This window comes from Oncorhynchus tshawytscha, linkage group LG02, assembly GCF_018296145.1.
Source record: "Oncorhynchus tshawytscha isolate Ot180627B linkage group LG02, Otsh_v2.0, whole genome shotgun sequence".
NCBI lineage: Eukaryota > Metazoa > Chordata > Actinopteri > Salmoniformes > Salmonidae > Oncorhynchus > Oncorhynchus tshawytscha.
The window spans coordinates 31166414-31185664 of NC_056430.1; the positions used below are offsets into that span (position 1 = coordinate 31166414).

Genomic DNA, 19251 nt, shown 5'->3' on the forward strand with positions numbered 1-19251 from the left:
AGAAAGAGAGATGTCAGAGAGAGGTGTAGTTGAGGGAGAGCAAGCAAGGCAGAGATGGGCAGGTGACATAGCTGGGAGGGAAAGAGGAGAGATCGAGATTCAGAGGCAGAGAGTAAAAGATGGTCAAAAGTGCGTGCGGGAGAGTGGGAGTGTCAGAGAGAGAGAGGCTCTGAAGTGAGATGGGTAAAGGTGAGGTATCGTGTGAGTGTTTGTTTAGTGGACCTGCCGAATCCTGTGGTCTAATTGGTTAATGACGTTTTAGTGACAGCCTGTTCCCTCCCTCCCACTGCCTGGTGAGTGTGTATGTATGTGTGAGAGCAGACAGAGAGGCTGAGAAGCACAGAGGCAGTCTCTAACTCTAGCCCAATGAGCTCTCAGCCCCTCACACACACACTCTCTCTCAGCGCTGGCTCAGGCTCCGCTTCAACACTGGGACACAGAGAGAGGCAGCAAGAGGCGGAGAAGGAGAGTAAGAGAGAGGGAGTGAGGAAGAGGAAGAGCGGGAGATCGGTAGTGTGTATGTGTGTGTGAGAGAGAGAGCACCATGGCTTTAGACCCAGGGCTCGTAGCACTGCTTCTATGGACTATACCACTACAAGTACTGGGCAACGCCGGAAACAACAATAACAATGAAGGTAAAGCAGGTGTGTGTGTCTGTGTGTGTGTCTGTATGTGTGTCTGTGCCTGCGTGCGTGCCTATGCTTTTGTACGAAAGTGAGAGGGGGGCAGCAGGGGAATCACGTGTATACACACTGGCACTCACACACACGTTCATTCGTGTGGACAGGCGTGAATTATTTGTGTCTCATGCCTTCAGCCAGGATTAACTTATCACATGTGGAGCTGAGCTGAAGTATGAAAGCAAGACTACCTGGAGCACACACACACACCCAAACACACAAACATGCCGTCAAGCCCTATCTGAACTTCCTATCTGTTAGAAAGTTCATCCTGGCAAACTGATGAAAGTTTCCCCTGAAGGCAATACCTTATGGGCATGCTCAGTGTGTGTGTGCTGTTGAGTCTATGTGCGTGTTTGCGCACATGCAGAGATTGCTCATATTGCTTGGTTATGCATGAGCTGGTGTATGAGTGAGTATCTGCATGAGAGAGATTGGATATGTGCGTCTAAGTACAATATTTCCTCAACAAAACGTTTTCTTGGAAAAAGCATGCAAACCAATCAGCAATGGGCAGTAGGCCAGGGATAGAAGATTACCAAGACATTGATTGTTGTGCTCTAAATGACACAGGGACAACATGCAGTAGATTACAATAATCATGCCTCAAATCCGTAGTCTAGAGTCCTCAGTAGAATAGACCATGATGATGACCAAATCACCTGAGAGGAATCAGGAATTCCTTTTGTTTGACAGTCTGCAGGACTGAAGGACAGTTTTCCTTTAGTTGGAAATCTATTCATGATAAAACTATGAGCTGAATCACTGTGTTTCTGACGGCGTCCCAAGACAACAACAGATGCTAGGAAAAACAATTCCATCCATAACCGTGTGAGAAATATCAGGGTTTGTTTTTGTCCTTCTTCTTGTGGCAGCATCTGTTTGTTTTCACTTGTTAAACTTGTGTCGCTCATCCTCTGTGTCCCCTGTGTGCATGGGTGTGAGCGTGCGTGTTTGACCTAGTATGTGTGTGTGTGTGTGTGTGTGTGTGTGTGTGTGTGTGTGTGTGTGTGTGTGTGTGTGTGCACACGTCCGTGCATGCATGCTTGTATGTGTGTGTGTCTGTGTGTGCGTGCGTGTGTGTGTGACAGGATGTGTCTGTTCTTGTCATGCGTCTTGTCTCCTGAGACTCAGAGCAGGTCTTGGCGTGACTGTCAGAGCTCTTGCCCCGCTGGCAGCCTCAGCTTAACACTGCCCAGGAAAGAGTGATGGAGAGAGAGAGGGAGAGAGGATGGTGGAGAGATTTCAGTATTTATCTCAGAACAGAGAGAAAGCACAGAAGAGAGAGGGATGACAGGGGAAAGGAAGGATGGGAGTTTATCCTCAGTTTAGCGCAGTAAAGAAAGTACAGAGAGAGAAGGAGAGAGGAGGGCTTTTAAGGTCAGTGATAGGCTGTGAGGATAGAAAGAGAGAGGAGGGCTCTAAGGTCAGTGATAGGCTGTGAGGATAGAAAGAGAGAGGAGAGCTCCAAGGTCAGTGATAGGCTGTGTGGATAGAAAGAGAGAGGAGGGCTTTTAAGGTCAGTGATAGGCTGTGAGGATAGAAAGAGAGAGGAGGGCTCTAAGGTCAGTGATAGGCTGTGAGGATAGAAAGAGAGAGGAGGGCTCCAAGGTCAGTGATAGGCTGTGTGGATAGAAAGAGAGAGGAGGGCTTTTAAGGTCAGTGATAGGCTGTGTGGATAGAAAGAGAGAGGAGGGCTCTTAAGGTCAGTGATAGGCTGTGTGGATAGAAAGAGAGAGAACTCCAAGGTCAGTGATAGGCTGTGTGGATAGAAAGAGAGAGGAGGGCTTTTAAGGTCAGTGATAGGCTGTGAGGATAGAAAGAGAGAGGAGGGCTCTAAGGTCAGTGATAGGCTGTGTGGATAGAAAGAGAGAGGAGGGCTTTTAAGGTCAGTGATAGGCTGTGTGGATAGAAAGAGAGAGGAGGGCTCTTAAGGTCAGTGATAGGCTGTGTGGATAGAAAGAGAGAGGAGAACTCCAAGGTCAGTGATAGGCTGTGTGGATAGAAAGAGAGAGGAGGGCTCCAAGGTCAGTGATAGGCTGTGAGGATAGAAAGAGAGAGGAGGGCTCTAAGGTCAGTGATAGGCTGTGTGGATAGAAAGAGAGAGGAGGGCTCTTAAGGTCAGTGATAGGCTGTGTGGATAGAAAGAGAGAGGAGGGCTCTAAGGTCAGTGATAGGCTGTGTGGATAGAAAGAGAGAGGAGGGCTCTAAGGTCAGTGATAGGCTGTGAGGATAGAAAGAGAGAGGAGGGTTCTAAGGTCAGTGATAGGCTGTGTGGATAGAAAGACAGAGGAGGGCTCTAAGGTCAGTGATAGGCTGTGAGGACAGAAAGAGAGAGGAGGGCTCCAAGGTCAGTGATAGGCTGTGAGGACAGAAAGAGAGAGGAGGGCTCCAAGGTCAGTGATAGGCTGTGAGGATAGAAAGAGAGAGGAGGGTTCTAAGGTCAGTGATAGGCTGTGTGGATAGAAAGAGAGAGGAGGGTTCTAAGGTCAGTGATAGGCTGTGTGGATAGAAAGAGAGATGAAGGCTCTAAGGTCAGTGATAGGCTGTGAGGATAGAAAGAGAGAGGAGGGCTCTTAAGGTCAGTGATAGGCTGTGAGGATAGATAGAGAGAAGATGTTGAGACAACAAAGTAGGAGCCCCCCCCCTTCTCTTTCCATGCATATCCCCGTCTAGAAGCTAGCAATGATTACAAAAACACAACAGACATATGTGTATAGTTATCTGTTCCTCCACTTAAATGATACCATATACAGTACATAGACTATAACCACTCATTGTTCCACTACTAGTTTCAAGTTCCTGCTTTCAGTTGGAGATGCAGTGTTTGTGATCTAGTCTGAATACTCACCTGCTGATCACGCAACCCCCGTGACCCCAATCACACTAGTGGAGGCTGGCTGCAGGGCATTGGCCTGCTCAATCACACACAGCACGCCACCTCCTTATAATACTATAGTACTGTACATTGCAATAGGATATACAAAAAGAGAATAGGGGGTTACAGAATTAGCATATTTAATTTAATTTAAACAAGTTTTCATTGTAAATGTGGTTTTAGGAAAAAGTGTTTATTTATATATCTAAGGTAGATAAACATGGATCATGGAACCCCTAATTGCCTGGAAAAATAGTTCCAGTCTGAATCAGTTCCAGTCTATATAAGTACCACTGAGTCAGATCCATAATTAGTGTTTCTCATCTACATTCATATTATTATTCAAGTCATAACTTGTTCAATTACTTTACTGTTCTTAATTATGGTTAATTTCAACAGATATCCTAAAAATAAATGTAACTGTGAATTTGAAATATTCAATTTGTTCTTTGAGATGGAATATTAAATGATATAGAATGTATTATACATATGAACATTTCATTTATTCATCAGAAAATGTCCTGTTATGTAATACATGGCTTTTTCATTCTTAAAAATAAAAATATAATTTTTTTTTGTAAAAATTGTACCCCCTTTTTCTCCCCAATTTAGTGGTATCCAATTGTTGTTAGTAATTACTATCTTGTCTCATCGCTACAACTCCCGTACGGGCTCGGGAGAGACGAAGGTCGAAAGCCATGTGTCCTCCGAAACACAACCCAACCAAGCCGCACTGCTTCTTAACACAGCGCGCATCCAACCCGGAAGCCAGCCGCACCAATGTGTCGGAGGAAACACCGTGCACCTGGCAACCTTGGTTAGCGTGCACTGCGCCCGGCCCGCCACAGGAGTCGCTGGTGCGCGATGAGACAAGGATATCCCTACCGGCCAAACCCTCCCTAACCCGGACGATGCTAGGCCAATTGTGCGTCGCCCCACGGACCTCCCGGTCGCGGCCGGTTGCGACAGAGCCTGGGCGGGAACCCAGGGTCTCTGGTGGCACAGCTAGCGCTGCGATGCAGTGGGTTCATGTAATTCTGATTACATTGTATTAACTAATTGCTAGATTATGAATATAATGTGAATAATCATATGGTCATGATCATGTTTTTTTATAATACTTTTATGCATCTCAATGTAATTCTGTTTAACTACAAACCATACTGCCAAATAGTTAAAACACTTGCCTAGTTAAATAAGGGTTAAAAATAAATATCTATGTAATTTTGTGAAATGTTACATAGATAGTTATGCCAATGTTAATTTGGCCTACGGTTGACAATGCATTGATTTATATACAGTGGGGTGTGAAATGAATTAATGAGTGAGAATGCTACAGAGGGTCATCTATCATACCCCCAAGACATGCTAACCTCCCATGATATTGAAATGGTGAGAGGTTAGCATTGGGATATGATATTTGACCCTCTGTAATTTTCTCACTCATCATTATTTACAATTCATTCAGGATTATCCGTAACCATGGTAGCATCCACATTAATGTAGAAGTGTTTAGAAACACATTATATTCTTATTTACAATGAAAGTGACTCCAAATTGACACAATACAATATTTTCCATTAATTTCTATTGGGCACAAAATAATCTGAAGCACAACAAAACAAACTGCAAATGCATCCAACACGTTTGTAGAGTCACACGCTTGATGTAGGCATTGCGTGTTGGGAGTATGGGACCAAATACTACACTTTTGACTACTTTATTTATAAGAATCTTCAGTGGTGTCAATCATTTTGACCCCTGCCTTTTACATTTTTTCTCTGAGAAATTGTATTAGTACAAAAACATTATTGGGAAATTATATTATTAACATACAATATAGCTCAGTATTTGAATTAGTTATTTTATATAGCTACTTTTGCTCATTTTTATTAAGGGTGTCAATAATGTTTGACCCAAATGTATGTATATCATAAACCACATATCATCAATGCACACGGTTATGTATGTATATCATAAACCACATATCATCAATGCACACGGTTATGTATGTATATCATAAACCACATATCATCAATGCACACGGTTATGTATGTATATCATAAACCACATATCATCAATGCACACGGTTATGTATGTATATCATAAACCACATATCATCAATGCACACGGTTATGTATGTATATCATAAACCACATATCATCAATGCACACGGTTATGTATGTATATCATAAACCACATATCATCAATGCACACGGTTATGTATGTATATCATAAACCACATATCATCAATGCACACGGTTATGTATGTATATCATAAACCACATATCATCAATGCACACGGTTATGTATGTATATACAAAGAGAGGAGATCAAATATAGAACGTGGTTTTGCAATTATCCAACTTATTAATATTGTTTAACATTAATTCTGTCAAATATTTTCTGATAAACATCTTACAATGGCACCAAATATTTTTTAGGGGATAATTATAATTTGATAATTAAAAAACAGTATTTCATCTAAAGAGATGTTCCCCAGACAGCAGATTCCCTTTAAAACACTTATGTTGGATGTTCTGAGAGTTTCAGACGACAATTGCTTGGAAAAATTAATTTAACTTTTTGCTGGGGTTTAGCTTAAGGGCAATGACAAATATTACAAGTATACGGGAAAGCAGATAACCTAAGAAATGAAAGTAAGACGGAGAAAATTAAATGTAGTGAGGAAGTTTAAAGCTCTCAGAGACGACGGTTAGCACTCAATCAAGCGTATACCTGCTTCTGATGAGGAGCACAACTCCAATTTGCTAATCCTCCACACACACACACACACACACACACACACACACACACACACACACACACACACACACACACACACACACACACACACACACACACACACACACACACACACACACACACACACACACACACACACACACACACATACTCCCAAAGACTGAATATACATTGAGTGTACAAAATATTAAGAACTCCTGCTCTTTCCATGACAGACTGACCAGGTGAATCCAGGCGAAAGCTATGATCCCTTATTGAGCTCACCTGTTAAATCCACTTCAGTGTAGATGAAGGGGAGGAGACAGGTTAAATAAGGATTTATAAGCCTTTAGACAATTGAGACATGAATTGTGTATGTGTGCTATTCAGAGGGTAAATGGGCAAGACAAATGATTTAAGTGCCTTTGAACGGGGTATGGTAGTAAATGCCAGGCACACTGGTTTGAGTGTGTCAAGGACTGCAACGCTGCTGGGTTTTTATCACTCAACAATTTCCTGTCTGTATCAAGAAGGGTCCACCACCCAAAGGACATCCAGCCAACTTGACACAAATATGGGAAGCATTGGAGTCAACATGGGCCAGCATCCCTGTGGAAAACTTTCGACACCTTGTAGAGTCCATGCCCCGATAAACTGAGGCTGTTCTGAGGGCAATATTAGGAAGGTGTTCCTAATGGTTTGTACTGTCAGTGCACATTGAGACACACACACACACACACACACACACACACACACACACACACACACACACACATCAACAATGTTAGCAGCCATTTTTTAAACAAAACAGACATTCTGCAGGTAAGAGAGTGATCGACGCAAGTTAATTTGCAGAACATACTGAACCCTTCATTCTAAAAGCATCTGGTGTAAATTTGTTATCAAAATTCAGACACGACCATGATGCAGACTGAGACTTGGCAGTGTTTTACCTGTGTTTGTGATTAAATTGGTTCCATGGTCTCCAGACTCCTGCAATAGCCCACATAGGCACCATCAAACATGTTACAGTGTTATTTGACACTGTTATTTGACAGCTCATTTAAATTTGTACAGCTATTTTGACAGGCATGAATGTTTGTATTCAGCAATATTGTTTGACATGGTATTTGCCTGGCAGCATATTGTCAAATGTTTCCTTGTGGGAATGCTAGTGAAGCAATCATCCACACATGGCCTAAAGGTGCACGTCAGGCCTACTGTGTTTCAGTGCACACTGAAGTAAATGACTGAGAAGTCAGGCACCATAATAAGTGTGTCCATCAAAGTCTGTAGCGGCTGTGTGTTTGTGTGCTTGCGTGCACGCATACGTGTGTGTGTGTTCATACTTGCATGTGTGTGTTCATATTTGGACTTTTACTGACAACTAACTTGTGTATTTCTATAAAAGCAGGCGGATGGTGAAATCTGAAATCAAATTCCTTCTTCACCCTGAGAGGCAGTAATATCACTACATGTTTGTAGAACGTCGTTGTTTATTTCTGTGTTAGTGAGAGAGAGAGGAATGACAGAAAAAGAGAGAGAGAGAGAGAGATAAGGACATGGGGCAAGGAAACAGTTGGGAGGGGAGGAGAAAGCGAAGAGGAAATGGGAAATGGATTCCACTACGACATGAGTGTAGAATCTGTATGCATCTCTTTATCTCTCTCTTCCTTTGAATAGCAGTATACGCCCTGGCAAATTCCTGACTTGAGATCCCAATTTTCTTGCAAATCTCCCATTGACATAATTGCATGATTTAGTAAATCCTACTGTAGGTGTACCACGGTTGGAATTTAAATGTGGTCAGGACAGGATGGGACGTAATGGGATGTATGAAACTTAACATTGACATCAGATGAAAATATCCGCGTCATGTCTGTGTTTGAGGTGTGTCTGCCTTAACACCTACAACGTCTGTCTGTCTGTCAGCAAGCAAACACACAGTTTCCCCTCCAGCCTGGTAAACTGCAGGACATGAAAACCCCCACAGAGAATGGGCCATATACCTAGTTAGGCAATGAGTGAGTTTATTACAGTCCACTACTCTACAGAAGGACAGGGGAAACGATACATAATGTTAACGACATAGGGACGCAATTTATTGTTACGGATATTCTACAAAGTTCAGAGCCGCAAAGCCACATAGCTGCACACTATTGAGACCTGCTTTATGGTTTTGACCCATGGAGTTGCTGTACTAATGCCAAGTTTGTTTGGCTTGACCAGGTAGTTATTGGAGATCATTTCAATGAAGTATCAATACAGCACTGGCTTCCCCCAACTTTTTTCCACCTGCCCTGGTTCCATGAACAACGTGGTCTGAGGTGTGAGGGGTTGAGAGAGGCTCACCTCGTGGGGGACTGTTTCCTGACTACTGCCAAGGTGTGTTGCTCTTTTTTCCACTATTAGCTGCTGAAGCATCACCCAGGTGGGTGCTACCCTTCAGTAGTGGACTAATCAGCCTACCGACAGAGGAGGAGGCCACGAACGATGTGCCTGATGAACAACTCCTGATCTCTACATTTGTTTTGTTTGTTTTTACATCGTCTTTGAGATTCTCTTTGTAATGAATAGCGCCATATAAAATGAACATTATTATTATTAGAATGAGATTTGTAAATATGTCAAAATGAGCTGCCAGACTACCATGACTATGTCGCTGTGGACGGTGAACTGAGCTTTACACATTGGCTTATTCATGTCAGCTTATATTGTTGAAAGCCTATTAACTAGCTGAAAATCTGGGAGAAGTGTGTATTCTGAGAGGGATGCACACTAAATATGTCATGAAATTCTGATATGTGTGTGACAGAATACCGATGTGAACATTCCACATTTCCACCAATAATAACAAATAGTGGTTTTAGAAGTAAAGAAAGAAGTCTGTATTGAGATAACTGTTAATTAGAGCATGTGGGAGAAACATACACTGTATAATGGCTGTTTCTATATTCATTATGTTGTTTAGGAGGCAGAATACAGAAAAATGAAAATCCACCACTATAACTTTGATTGAGTTGTAAAGTTGTCCGTGTGAATCCGACCTGGCCAAGCAGGAAGTATCGATGTTGACTGAAATCCCACCTTTCAGATGTCATTCATAATCCACCAGTTTGTCGATAAAGTATCTCTTTCTGCAAACTGTCAGTTACTGTGAGAAACTATTGAGTAATGTATATGAGTGAAGGAGAACAACAATGATCTGGAGACTACAGTGGCAAGAAAAAGTATGTGAACCCTTTGGAATTACCTGAATTTCTGCATCAATTGGTCATAACATTTGATCTGAACTTCATCTAAGTCACCACAATAGACAAACACAGACTGCTTAAACTAATAACAAACAAATTATTGTATTTCTCTTGTCTATATTGAACACATAATTTAAACATTCACAGTGTAGGTTGCAAAAAGTATGTGAACCTCTCGGCTAATGACTTCTCCAAAAACGAATTGGAGTCAGGAGTCAATCAATGAGATTGGAGATGTTGGTTAGAGCTGCCCTGCCCTATAAAAAACACTCACAGCATTTGAGTTTGCTATTCACAAGAAGCATTGCCTGATGTGAACCACGCCTCCAACAAATGAGATCTAAGAAGACCTAAGATTAAGAATAGTTGACTTGCATAAAGCTGGAAAGGGTTACAAAAGTATCTCTAAAAGCCTTTATGTTCATCAGTCCACAAAAAGACAAATTGTCTATAGATGGAGGAAGTTCAGCACTGTTGCTACTCTCCCTAGGAGTGGCAGTCCTGCAGAGATGACTGCAAGAGCACAGTGTTAGAATGCTCAATGAGGTTAAGAAGAATCCTAGAGTGTCAGCTAAAAACTTACAGAAATCTCTGGAACATGCTAACATCTCTGTTGACGAGTCTACGATACGTAAAACACTAAACAAGAATGGTGTTCACGGGAGGACACCACGGAAGAAGCCACTGCTGTCCCAAAAAAAACATTGCTGCACGTCTGAAATGTTCAAAAAGAGCACCTGGATGTTCCACAGCGTTACTGGCTAAATATTCTGTGGACCGATGAAACTAAAGATGTGTTGTTTGGAAGGAACACACAACACTATGTGTGGATGAAAAACGGCACAGCACACCAACATCAAAACCTCATCCTAACTGTAAAGTATGGTGGAGGGAGCATCATGGTTTGGGGCTGCTTTGCTGCCTCAGGGCCTGGACAGCTTGTTATCATCGACGGAAAAATGAGATCCCAAGTTTGTCAAGACATTTTGCAGGAGAATGTAAGGCTATCTGTCCACCAATTGAAGCTCAACAGAAGATAAGTGATGCAACAGGACAACAACCCAAACGACCAGAAGTAGATCAACAACAGAATAGCTTCAACAGAAAAAAATATGCCTTCTGGAGTGGCCCAGTCAGAGTCCTGACCACAACCCGATTGTGATGCTGTGGCATGACCTCAAGAGAGCGGTTCACACAAGACTGAACTGAAACAGTTTTGTAAAGAGGACTGGTCTAAAATTCCTCCTGACCGTTGTGCAGGTCTGATTCGCAACTACAGAAAACATTTGGTTGAGGTTATTGCTGCCAAAAGAGGGTCAACCAGTTATTAAATCCAAGGGTTCACATACTTTCCCCACCCTGCACTGTGAATGTTTACACGGTGAGTTCAATAAAGACATGAAAACATATAATTGCTTGATGTGTTATTAGTTTAAGCAGACTGTGTTTGTCTATTGTTGTGACTTAGATGAATATCAAATTGTATGACCAACTTATGCAGAAATCCAGGTCATTCCAAAGGGTTCACTGTATATTGGCGAGCACTTGGGTACAGCCAATAAAGAATGAGTCTAGAAAGAGTTTGGTCTGAAGTTGCATTGGGAGCTATGGTAACAAAACACAACTATGGTGCAATACCTATCAATTAATGTATGGTTTGTTAAATGTTTTCTATTTTGAATCACTTACTTTGGAACAATTACAGGATACTTATTATGTAAGAGGTAATTGACAAACAATTGTGGACCTAGTAAATTATTAATAATAGCTTGAGAAAATGTTTCTCTTTGTGAAAATAAATAGTTATATATAGCTAGATATGAAAAAAGGCATTGGCCTTCACAAGTGACCTTCCAACAATACTGAAATGTATTGCAAAGTCAGAGGGTTCCGGCAGGTTTAAGTACGACAGCAAGCAATTGCATTGCATGCAACACATTTCTGTGCAGTTTTCTTAAACTTTTGTGAGAATCATTACTGCCTTCTCACAAACATGGTAACATCAGGCAAATTTACAGTGACAGAGAGGGCATGAACATTTCCATCCAACAGTATTTTCTATTGTTTTTTAACACAGGTCGCATCTCTCCGGGTCCCCTTATTAAGAGATCAGCCTTGTTAGCAGCATGTCAGATGGATTATAGGAGCTAACAGATCAATACAGGCAGGCCTTAGACCCCGAGAGATGTGGCCTCAGCCTGGCTCTGACACGTGTAGGCCGGAGGAGACAGAGACTCCCTTGAGAGGTCTCTGCGCCTGGGCTGATGCTAAGTTCAGCATCCATGGGCCTGGGCTATGCTGCTCCTCCATGCTGTTTCATTGTAGTTTGTGATTTATTTCTCATCATCGCTAGCTTGTGGGGTGTGATATGCCTTACTCTGAACATTTTAAAGCGAGGCAGAGAAACAGTTGGAGGCGGTTTATGACACTTCCATAATGGGCTGCTGTTGTGTTTGTGTTAACTCATCCCTCCTGGTGAGGAGCCTTTGATGCTCCCTTCATGGGGACTGATGGATGACTGAGACTGGGCTGTATGGTGTCTCACAACACCACAGAGAAGGAGAGGAAAACATCCAGTGAGAGAATGAAAGAGACAGTATGAGAGAGAGAGAGAGAGAGAGAGAGAGAGAGAGAGAGGGAGAGAGAGGGTGAGAGAGAAATAAATAGTAAGAAAGGAGTAGGAGAGAAGGAATGAGAGAGAGAAAGGGTGAGAGAGAATGAATGAGAGGGAGACACAAGTTCCATTCTGTCAGTGTCTTTATCAACAACGTTTGCCTGATAAGTTGTGACTCTCTCAATTCCGCCCAATCTATTAGGGGATTTAAATGTTCATTAAGTTTAATAGAAGCCTAGCGGAGGTCTAATACCCTCTGATAAATGTCTGTAAACCTGGCAACCTGCTCCATTTGCTGCGACGACAGAGACGCATTGGCACTAATAAGGTCAAACAGGACAACCGTAACCCATCTCAAACTTTTAGTTTGTTTGTTAAGAGCTGCTTTGTCCACTTAATGTGTCCTTGAATACTCCAACAAGCAATATGTGTGCTTGTTACAACAAGCAATATGTAAAGTAGAATAGGTATGGAGATGCTTTATCTTTCTGGCTTTTAAGCTGACTACTCAGATATGATGTAGTGATCCACAAACTCAGTGTGATCCAGTGTGATGGATTCCTCACTGGGACTGTTTCCATGAGGAAGTAATGCATTTTATAGCCAGTAATCTGTCCATAAATCACCAGGCTAATGTAATTAAGACACAGAGATAGGGAGGGAGGGGAGCAAACACATGACTATATCTGCACAATGATATTAATGCCTGGCACACGCAACCATTACTCTTTACGCACCCAAAGCATTCATAATGCATAACCTATACACACGCACACACAGAGAGAGAGAGAGAGAGAGAGAGAGAGAGAGAGATATGAATAAATGAAATGGATTCAGGGAATTTGGGGAAAAGGGTTCATAAAGTCTATTTCACGCTCTTGCATCAAAGCTCAGCCCCTAAGTTACCTAGTAGCCCAGTTCCCGAGGGGAATTACACTCGTCTGTAATTAAACTCGTCCCCAGGGGAATTACACTTGTCTGTAATTACACCCGTTCCCAGGGGAATTACACTCGTCTGTGGACTTTTAAAAACATTTATATGTTTGTCATTTAGTGCAGGGTTTCCCAAACTTGGTCCTTGATCCCCCCCCCCTTGGAGCATGTTTTGGTTTTTGCCCTAACACTACAAAAGTGTGTGGACACCCCTTCAAATGAGTGGTTTCGGCTATTTCAGCCACACCCTTTGCTAACAGGTGTATAAAATTGAGCACACTACCATGTATTCTCCATAGACAAACATTGGCAGTAGAATGGCCTTACTGAAAATCTCAGTGACTTTCAACGTGGCAACGTCATAGGATGCTACCTTTCTAACAAGTCCGTCCGTCAAATTTCTGCCCTGTTAGAGCTGCCAGGGGCAACTCTAAGAGCTGTTATTGTGAAGTGGAAATGTCTAGGGGCAACAACGTCTCCTCCGCTAAGTGGTAGGCCACACAAGCTCACAGAATGGGACCAGAATAGGACCACCGAGTGCTGAAAGCGCATAACGCATAAAAAGTTGCAACACTCACTACCGAGTTCCAAACTGCCCCTGAAAGCACAATAACTGTTCGTCGGTAGGCTTCATGTAATGGGTTTCCATGGCCGAGCAGCTGAACACAAGCATAAGATCCCCATGCGCAATGCCAAGCGTCGGCTGGAGTGGGGTAAAGCTCTCCACCATTGGACTCTGGAGCAGTGGAAACACATTCTCTGGAGTGATAAATCATGCTTCACCATCTGGCAGTCCGACGGATGAATCTGGGTTTGGCGGATACCAGGAGAACGCTACCTGCCCCAATGCATAGTGCCAACTGTACAGTTTGGTGGAGGAGGAATAATGGTCTGGAGCTGTTTTTCATGGTTAGGGCCCCTTAGTTCCAGTGAAGGGAAATCTTAATGATACAGCACACAATGACATTCTAGATGATTCTGTGCTTCCAACTTTGTGGCAACAGTTTGGGGAAGGTCTTTTCCTGTTTCAACATGACAATGCGCATGTGCACAAAGCGATGTTCATACAGAAACCGTTTGTCAAGATTGGTGTGGAAGAACTTGACTGGCCTGCACAGAGCCCTGACCTCAACCCCATCGAACACCTTTGGGATGAATTGGAACGCCTACTGCGAGCCAGACCTAATCACCTAACATCTGTGTTCAACCTCACTAATGCTCTTGTGGCTGAATGGAAGCAAGTCCCCGCAGTAAAGTTCCAACATCTCATGGAAAGCCTCCCCAGAAAAGTGGAGGATGTTATAGCATCAAAGGGGGACCAAGTCCATATTAATGCCCATGACTTTGGAATGAGATGTTCGACGAGCAGGTGTCCACATACTTTTGGTCATGTAGTGTGTCTCAGTCATAGTCAGTACATTTTTCCTCAATCAAGTAGGTATCAGAAAAGTCAGTGCTAGTAGGAAAAAGTAAAGTGAGAGTGTTAGTTCACGACAGGCAAGTGTGTTAGTTAGTTGTTCTTTTTTGAAAGGAGGATAAACCCAACTAGGGTAGCCTATAAACGACACACTGAGATGGAGAAACAGACAGAAACTCAGCAGAGACGTAACATTCCCTTAATTCCTTTAACCCTCGTACTGTCTTTACTATTAGTTGAAATGAGGCGATGTGGAGAACCAGCCCCTATACATTTATTCATTTAATATTTGATTGTATCACAATAAGTTAGTTTTGACATTTTACATAGTATTATAGACACACAATCAAAACCCTGTCTTGTATCAGGTCAAATAAAGAAATTCTCAAATTCTTAAGAAGCACAAACAAATGTTTATTTTTTCAGCATTCAACATAGTGGTTACTCCTGAAACAATTTTAGAAACAGACAGCACATAAGCTCTTCATGGTTGGGCAGATAATATTGATTGACCAGCACAGTATGACAACAAAATTGAGAACTACGTTCAGAATTCAACTTTAAGTTTGAAACTCTTTTGTCTCTGATGGAAAAGGAATGCATTAATCCGACATCATGTCATAACAGACTGGATAAGAGTTTATCCTCTGATCCACTGCCATGCTTCACTGTTTTTCTCTCCTCTATTTGTTGTCTTGTTCATTCCACCCCTGTTTTATCAGTCCTCCTAATAATGGATGGCGTCCCTCTGTGTCATGGTGTCAGCACATGGACAGCTGGTGGCGGTGTGTCGCATGCGTGGGCTCAGTCGGGCGTTATGCAGCAGGACTTAATACTGCACGGATGCACGCACACACACACACACACACACACACACACACACACACACACACACACACACACACACACACACACACACACACACACATACGCATACGCACACGCACACGCGCACACGCGCACACGCACACACACACACACACACACACACACACAGATACAGGTCTCGAAGGGGGACAGGGATAGGCTTATATAGGTGACACCATAGACACATGGCTGAAAGCAATTATCAAGGCTCATCAGTAGACAGGAGCATAATGTGTTAGATCATGTCTGGGCAGGTCTACACTTTGAAAGGTCCTTGTGTGATACAATGATTCATTGAACTGATGAAAGGTTTCTATGTGAAACAGAGACATACAGTAAACCTTCCCCAGTCTGAACAAACATAACAGCAGAGCCATGGGCTGAAAGTGAACGAGATCGAGAAAAGAAATGAGAGATATTTACTTTGACTTATTGATGAGGAGTATAGACTGAGGAGGGGAGCTGAGTTACAGTACAAAGAGTTTGGAGGAGAGTCAGGGTTGTATTGATGAAAGATTGCTGTCATCTTTCATCTGTTCTCTCTCTCTCTCTTTCCCACTCTCCTCACCTCTCTCTGAGACCGTGTAACCTTTCGCTGAACTCCCCTGTTAAATCAATACACTGGGCTGCACTTGGTTAGCTTATGGAGATGTGTAGGCAGTCATTGTAAATAGGAATTTGTTCGTAACTGACTTGCCTAGTTAAATAAAGGTTAAAATATATTTTTTTTAAAGCTTATTTAACTAGCTGTCTCAAGAGTCATGTATTATTTTCACCTGCTGTTGATTGGACATGGTACCTCAGTTTCTTCCGAGGGCCTGTGTTGGATCAAATCCAAACTGTCTGAGGTGACTGTTTTAATCGCTAATCTATTTATTATTAAGACAGACACAATATCGTGATGAAAAAACTCTTAAGGAACACCTCTTCAAACTTTCACCAACCAGCAGCCTCCTATGTCTGTAAGTACCTGTATTATGTCAATACGTTTGTCAATATGTTCCATCCCTATTTGGTGCATATTATTCCCCCTCTTCTCCCCTCTCTCTCTTCTTCCTCTCTCATCTTTCTACAGTAAGTGGACCTACGACAAAACAAATGATTACCCGTTATGTTGAGATCACCACTACATAACCAAAGTTGATTGACATTTAGCTTGCTAACATTTGAACTCAAACCTGATCATGAGCTCCAAACACAAATGAAGCATGATGTTAGCATGAAATGTACCATGCCTTAGTGTTGCAATCAAAACAGATGTATGCACTGATCCACCGTGGGCTCTGCCACCTCAGCCATCAATCTATCATCAATACGTACACTCCGATTTATAAAGTTTATCTCGGGATCTCAATAAAACACCTTTTGATATGACGTGATAATGAGGTAAATAAGTTGTGATCCTGACATAACACCGGAATTATTTTTTTATTCATATGTCCTCTCTGGATTTCCATATCTTTCTCATTCTCCCATCTTCTCCATCTCTACCTGGTCTATAAATAGGGTTGCATACCTCTCCTCCTCTCCTCCACACCTTTACGGAGGTGTTCCCTAAGGGCCTCGGCGGTACTATGCCCAGCTATTCGCTGTTCTCTCTGGGGACAGAGGGAGCCTGGCTCTCCTGTAGCATCCCCAGTCCTCCATCCTGCAGCAAAGCTAATGCTATGCAGCCAGGGAGAGTGAGACACACCCAGAACAGAAGCTTCGTCTCTATCTGCTTACCACTGTTAAAGCAGTAGAAGATAGAAGGGCCATAGAGAGTTGTATCTGAGTGTTTGTTTGGTTATGGTATCCAGGTGCCTGTCCCAATTCACTTCACGTACAGTACAGAAGTGTTTTCATGAGCAGATCATTTAAAGATCTTGCATCAGCTGATGCATGTCAGGTCAATAGCAGGTCAATAGCAGGGGAAATCATACAAGGAACCCGGACACTAGTTTGATGAGACGCTACAAAATGTAACAACATGAATGATATTCACAGTTTACAGGACCTGTTTAAATTCACAGATATCATTTATTTTTATTTTTAATGCAGGCTTGTGAGCAAGGCTTTAGGGCTGGAGTTGCTCATTCTGTTTACAGCTTCACCCCCTCCAGGGACTGGTTCTCTCACTTATGACAGAGAGTAGGAGGAGACTTAAATGTTAAAGATGAAAATGACAGTTTGGGGGACGTTTAAGTCAGAGAGGTAAACAGACCCACATATTATCCCTCTGTTTCTCCAGCTCTCCTGGGATAGTGTTCTTATTCCTGAGGAGACAGCGATCCAAGGACAACACATTTACACTAGGAGAGAGAGGGGGGGTGTAGATGAGGGGGAGAAGGAGGAAGAGGTAGGAGATGAAGAGATAGGGAAGGAGAGATGAGGAGAGGATTATGAAATAATGGGGGAGGGAAAAGTAGCAACATGCTCTCACAGTCTCACTACAAAATTAGACATTCATCCGTGTTCTCCAAACGTCAAATTTCGAAGTTGCTCCAAATGTTTGGGATAGGGTTAAAACATTAAGTTTAGTCAATCATTCCAAATGGTTAAGATTAGGGTTAAGGTTTGGGATAGGGTTAAAACATTAAGTTTAGACAATCATTCCAAATGGTTAAGGTTAGGGTTAAGGTTTGGGATAGGGTTAAAACATTACGTTTAGACAATCATTCCAAATGGTTAAGATTAGGGTTAAGGTTTGGGATAGGGTTAAAACATTACGTTTAGACAATCATTCCAAATGGTTAAGGTTAGGGTTAAGGTTTGGGATAGGGTTAAAACATTACGTTTAGACAATCATTCCAAATGGTTAAGGTTAGGGTTAAGGTTTGGGATAGGGTTAAAACCCCAAATAAAATAAAAAATGTCCACGACTGGGATTGAGCACGTAACCTTTGAATCCAGAGTCATGGGATTATCATACAATTATCATACATCCCCATCCACAACACCCTAGCAAAACCCAAGCCATCTTGATAGTAATAGCGCTCACTGTTGCCCCTAGTGGCCGTTTTTAAGGCATTTCCCAACGTCCTCAAGACATGGATAGATGTCCAATGGCGATGTCAATCTTGAACGGCCTGGCTGATAGTAGAGGAGTGAGAAATTATGTGGGATGGAAAGGGAGAGGAGTGAGAGACGATGGAGGGATGGAAAGGGAGAGGAGAGAGAGGATGGAGATGGAAAGGGAGAGGAGTGAGAGAGGATGGGGATGGAAAGGGAGAGGGGTGAGAGAGGATGGGGATGGAAAGGGAGAGGAGTGAGAGATGATGGGGGGTGGAAAGGGAGAGGGGTGAGAGAGGATGGGGATGGAAAGGGAGAGGAGTGAGAGAGGATGGGGATGGGAGAGGAGTGAGAGAGGATGGGGATGGAAAGGGAGAGGAGAGAGAGGATGAGGATGGAAAGGGAGAGCAGAGAGAGGATGGGGATGGAAAGGGAGAGGAGTGAGAGAGGATGGGGGGGGGTGGAAAGGGAGAGGAGTGAGAGAGGATGGGGATGGAAAGGGAGTGGAGAGAGAGGATGGGGATGGAAAGGGAGAGGAGTGAGAGAGGATGGGGATGGAAAGGGAGAGGAGAGAGAGGATGGGGATGGAAAGGGAGAGCAGAGAGAGGATGGGGATGGAAAGGGAGAGGAGAGAGAGGATGGGGATGGAAAGGGAGAGGAGTGAGAGAGGATTGGGATGGAAAGGGAGAGGAGAGAGAGGATGGGGATGGAAAGGGAGAGGAGTGAGAGGATGGAGATGGAAAGGGAGAGGAGAGAGAGGATGGGGATGGGGATGGAAAGGGAGAGGGGAGAGAGGATGGGGATGGAAAGGGAGAGGAGTGAGAGAGGATGGGGATGGAAAAGGAGAGGAGTGAGAGAGGATGGGGATGGAA

The 19251-nt window shown here is 43.0% G+C and overlaps 1 protein-coding gene across 1 annotated transcript in view; it reads left to right on the forward strand.

Moving 5' to 3' along the window:
• Positions 1 to 349: 349 nt before the first annotated feature.
• The window catches only part of epha8 (eph receptor A8), a 94503-nt gene continuing 75601 nt past the window's right edge, over positions 350 to 19251 (forward strand). The window contains exon 1 of the mRNA XM_024378740.2: positions 350 to 635. Within this exon, the coding sequence (XP_024234508.2) occupies positions 545 to 635 (91 nt within the window). The 5' untranslated portion in view covers positions 350 to 544. The remainder of the gene's footprint in view (positions 636 to 19251) is intronic.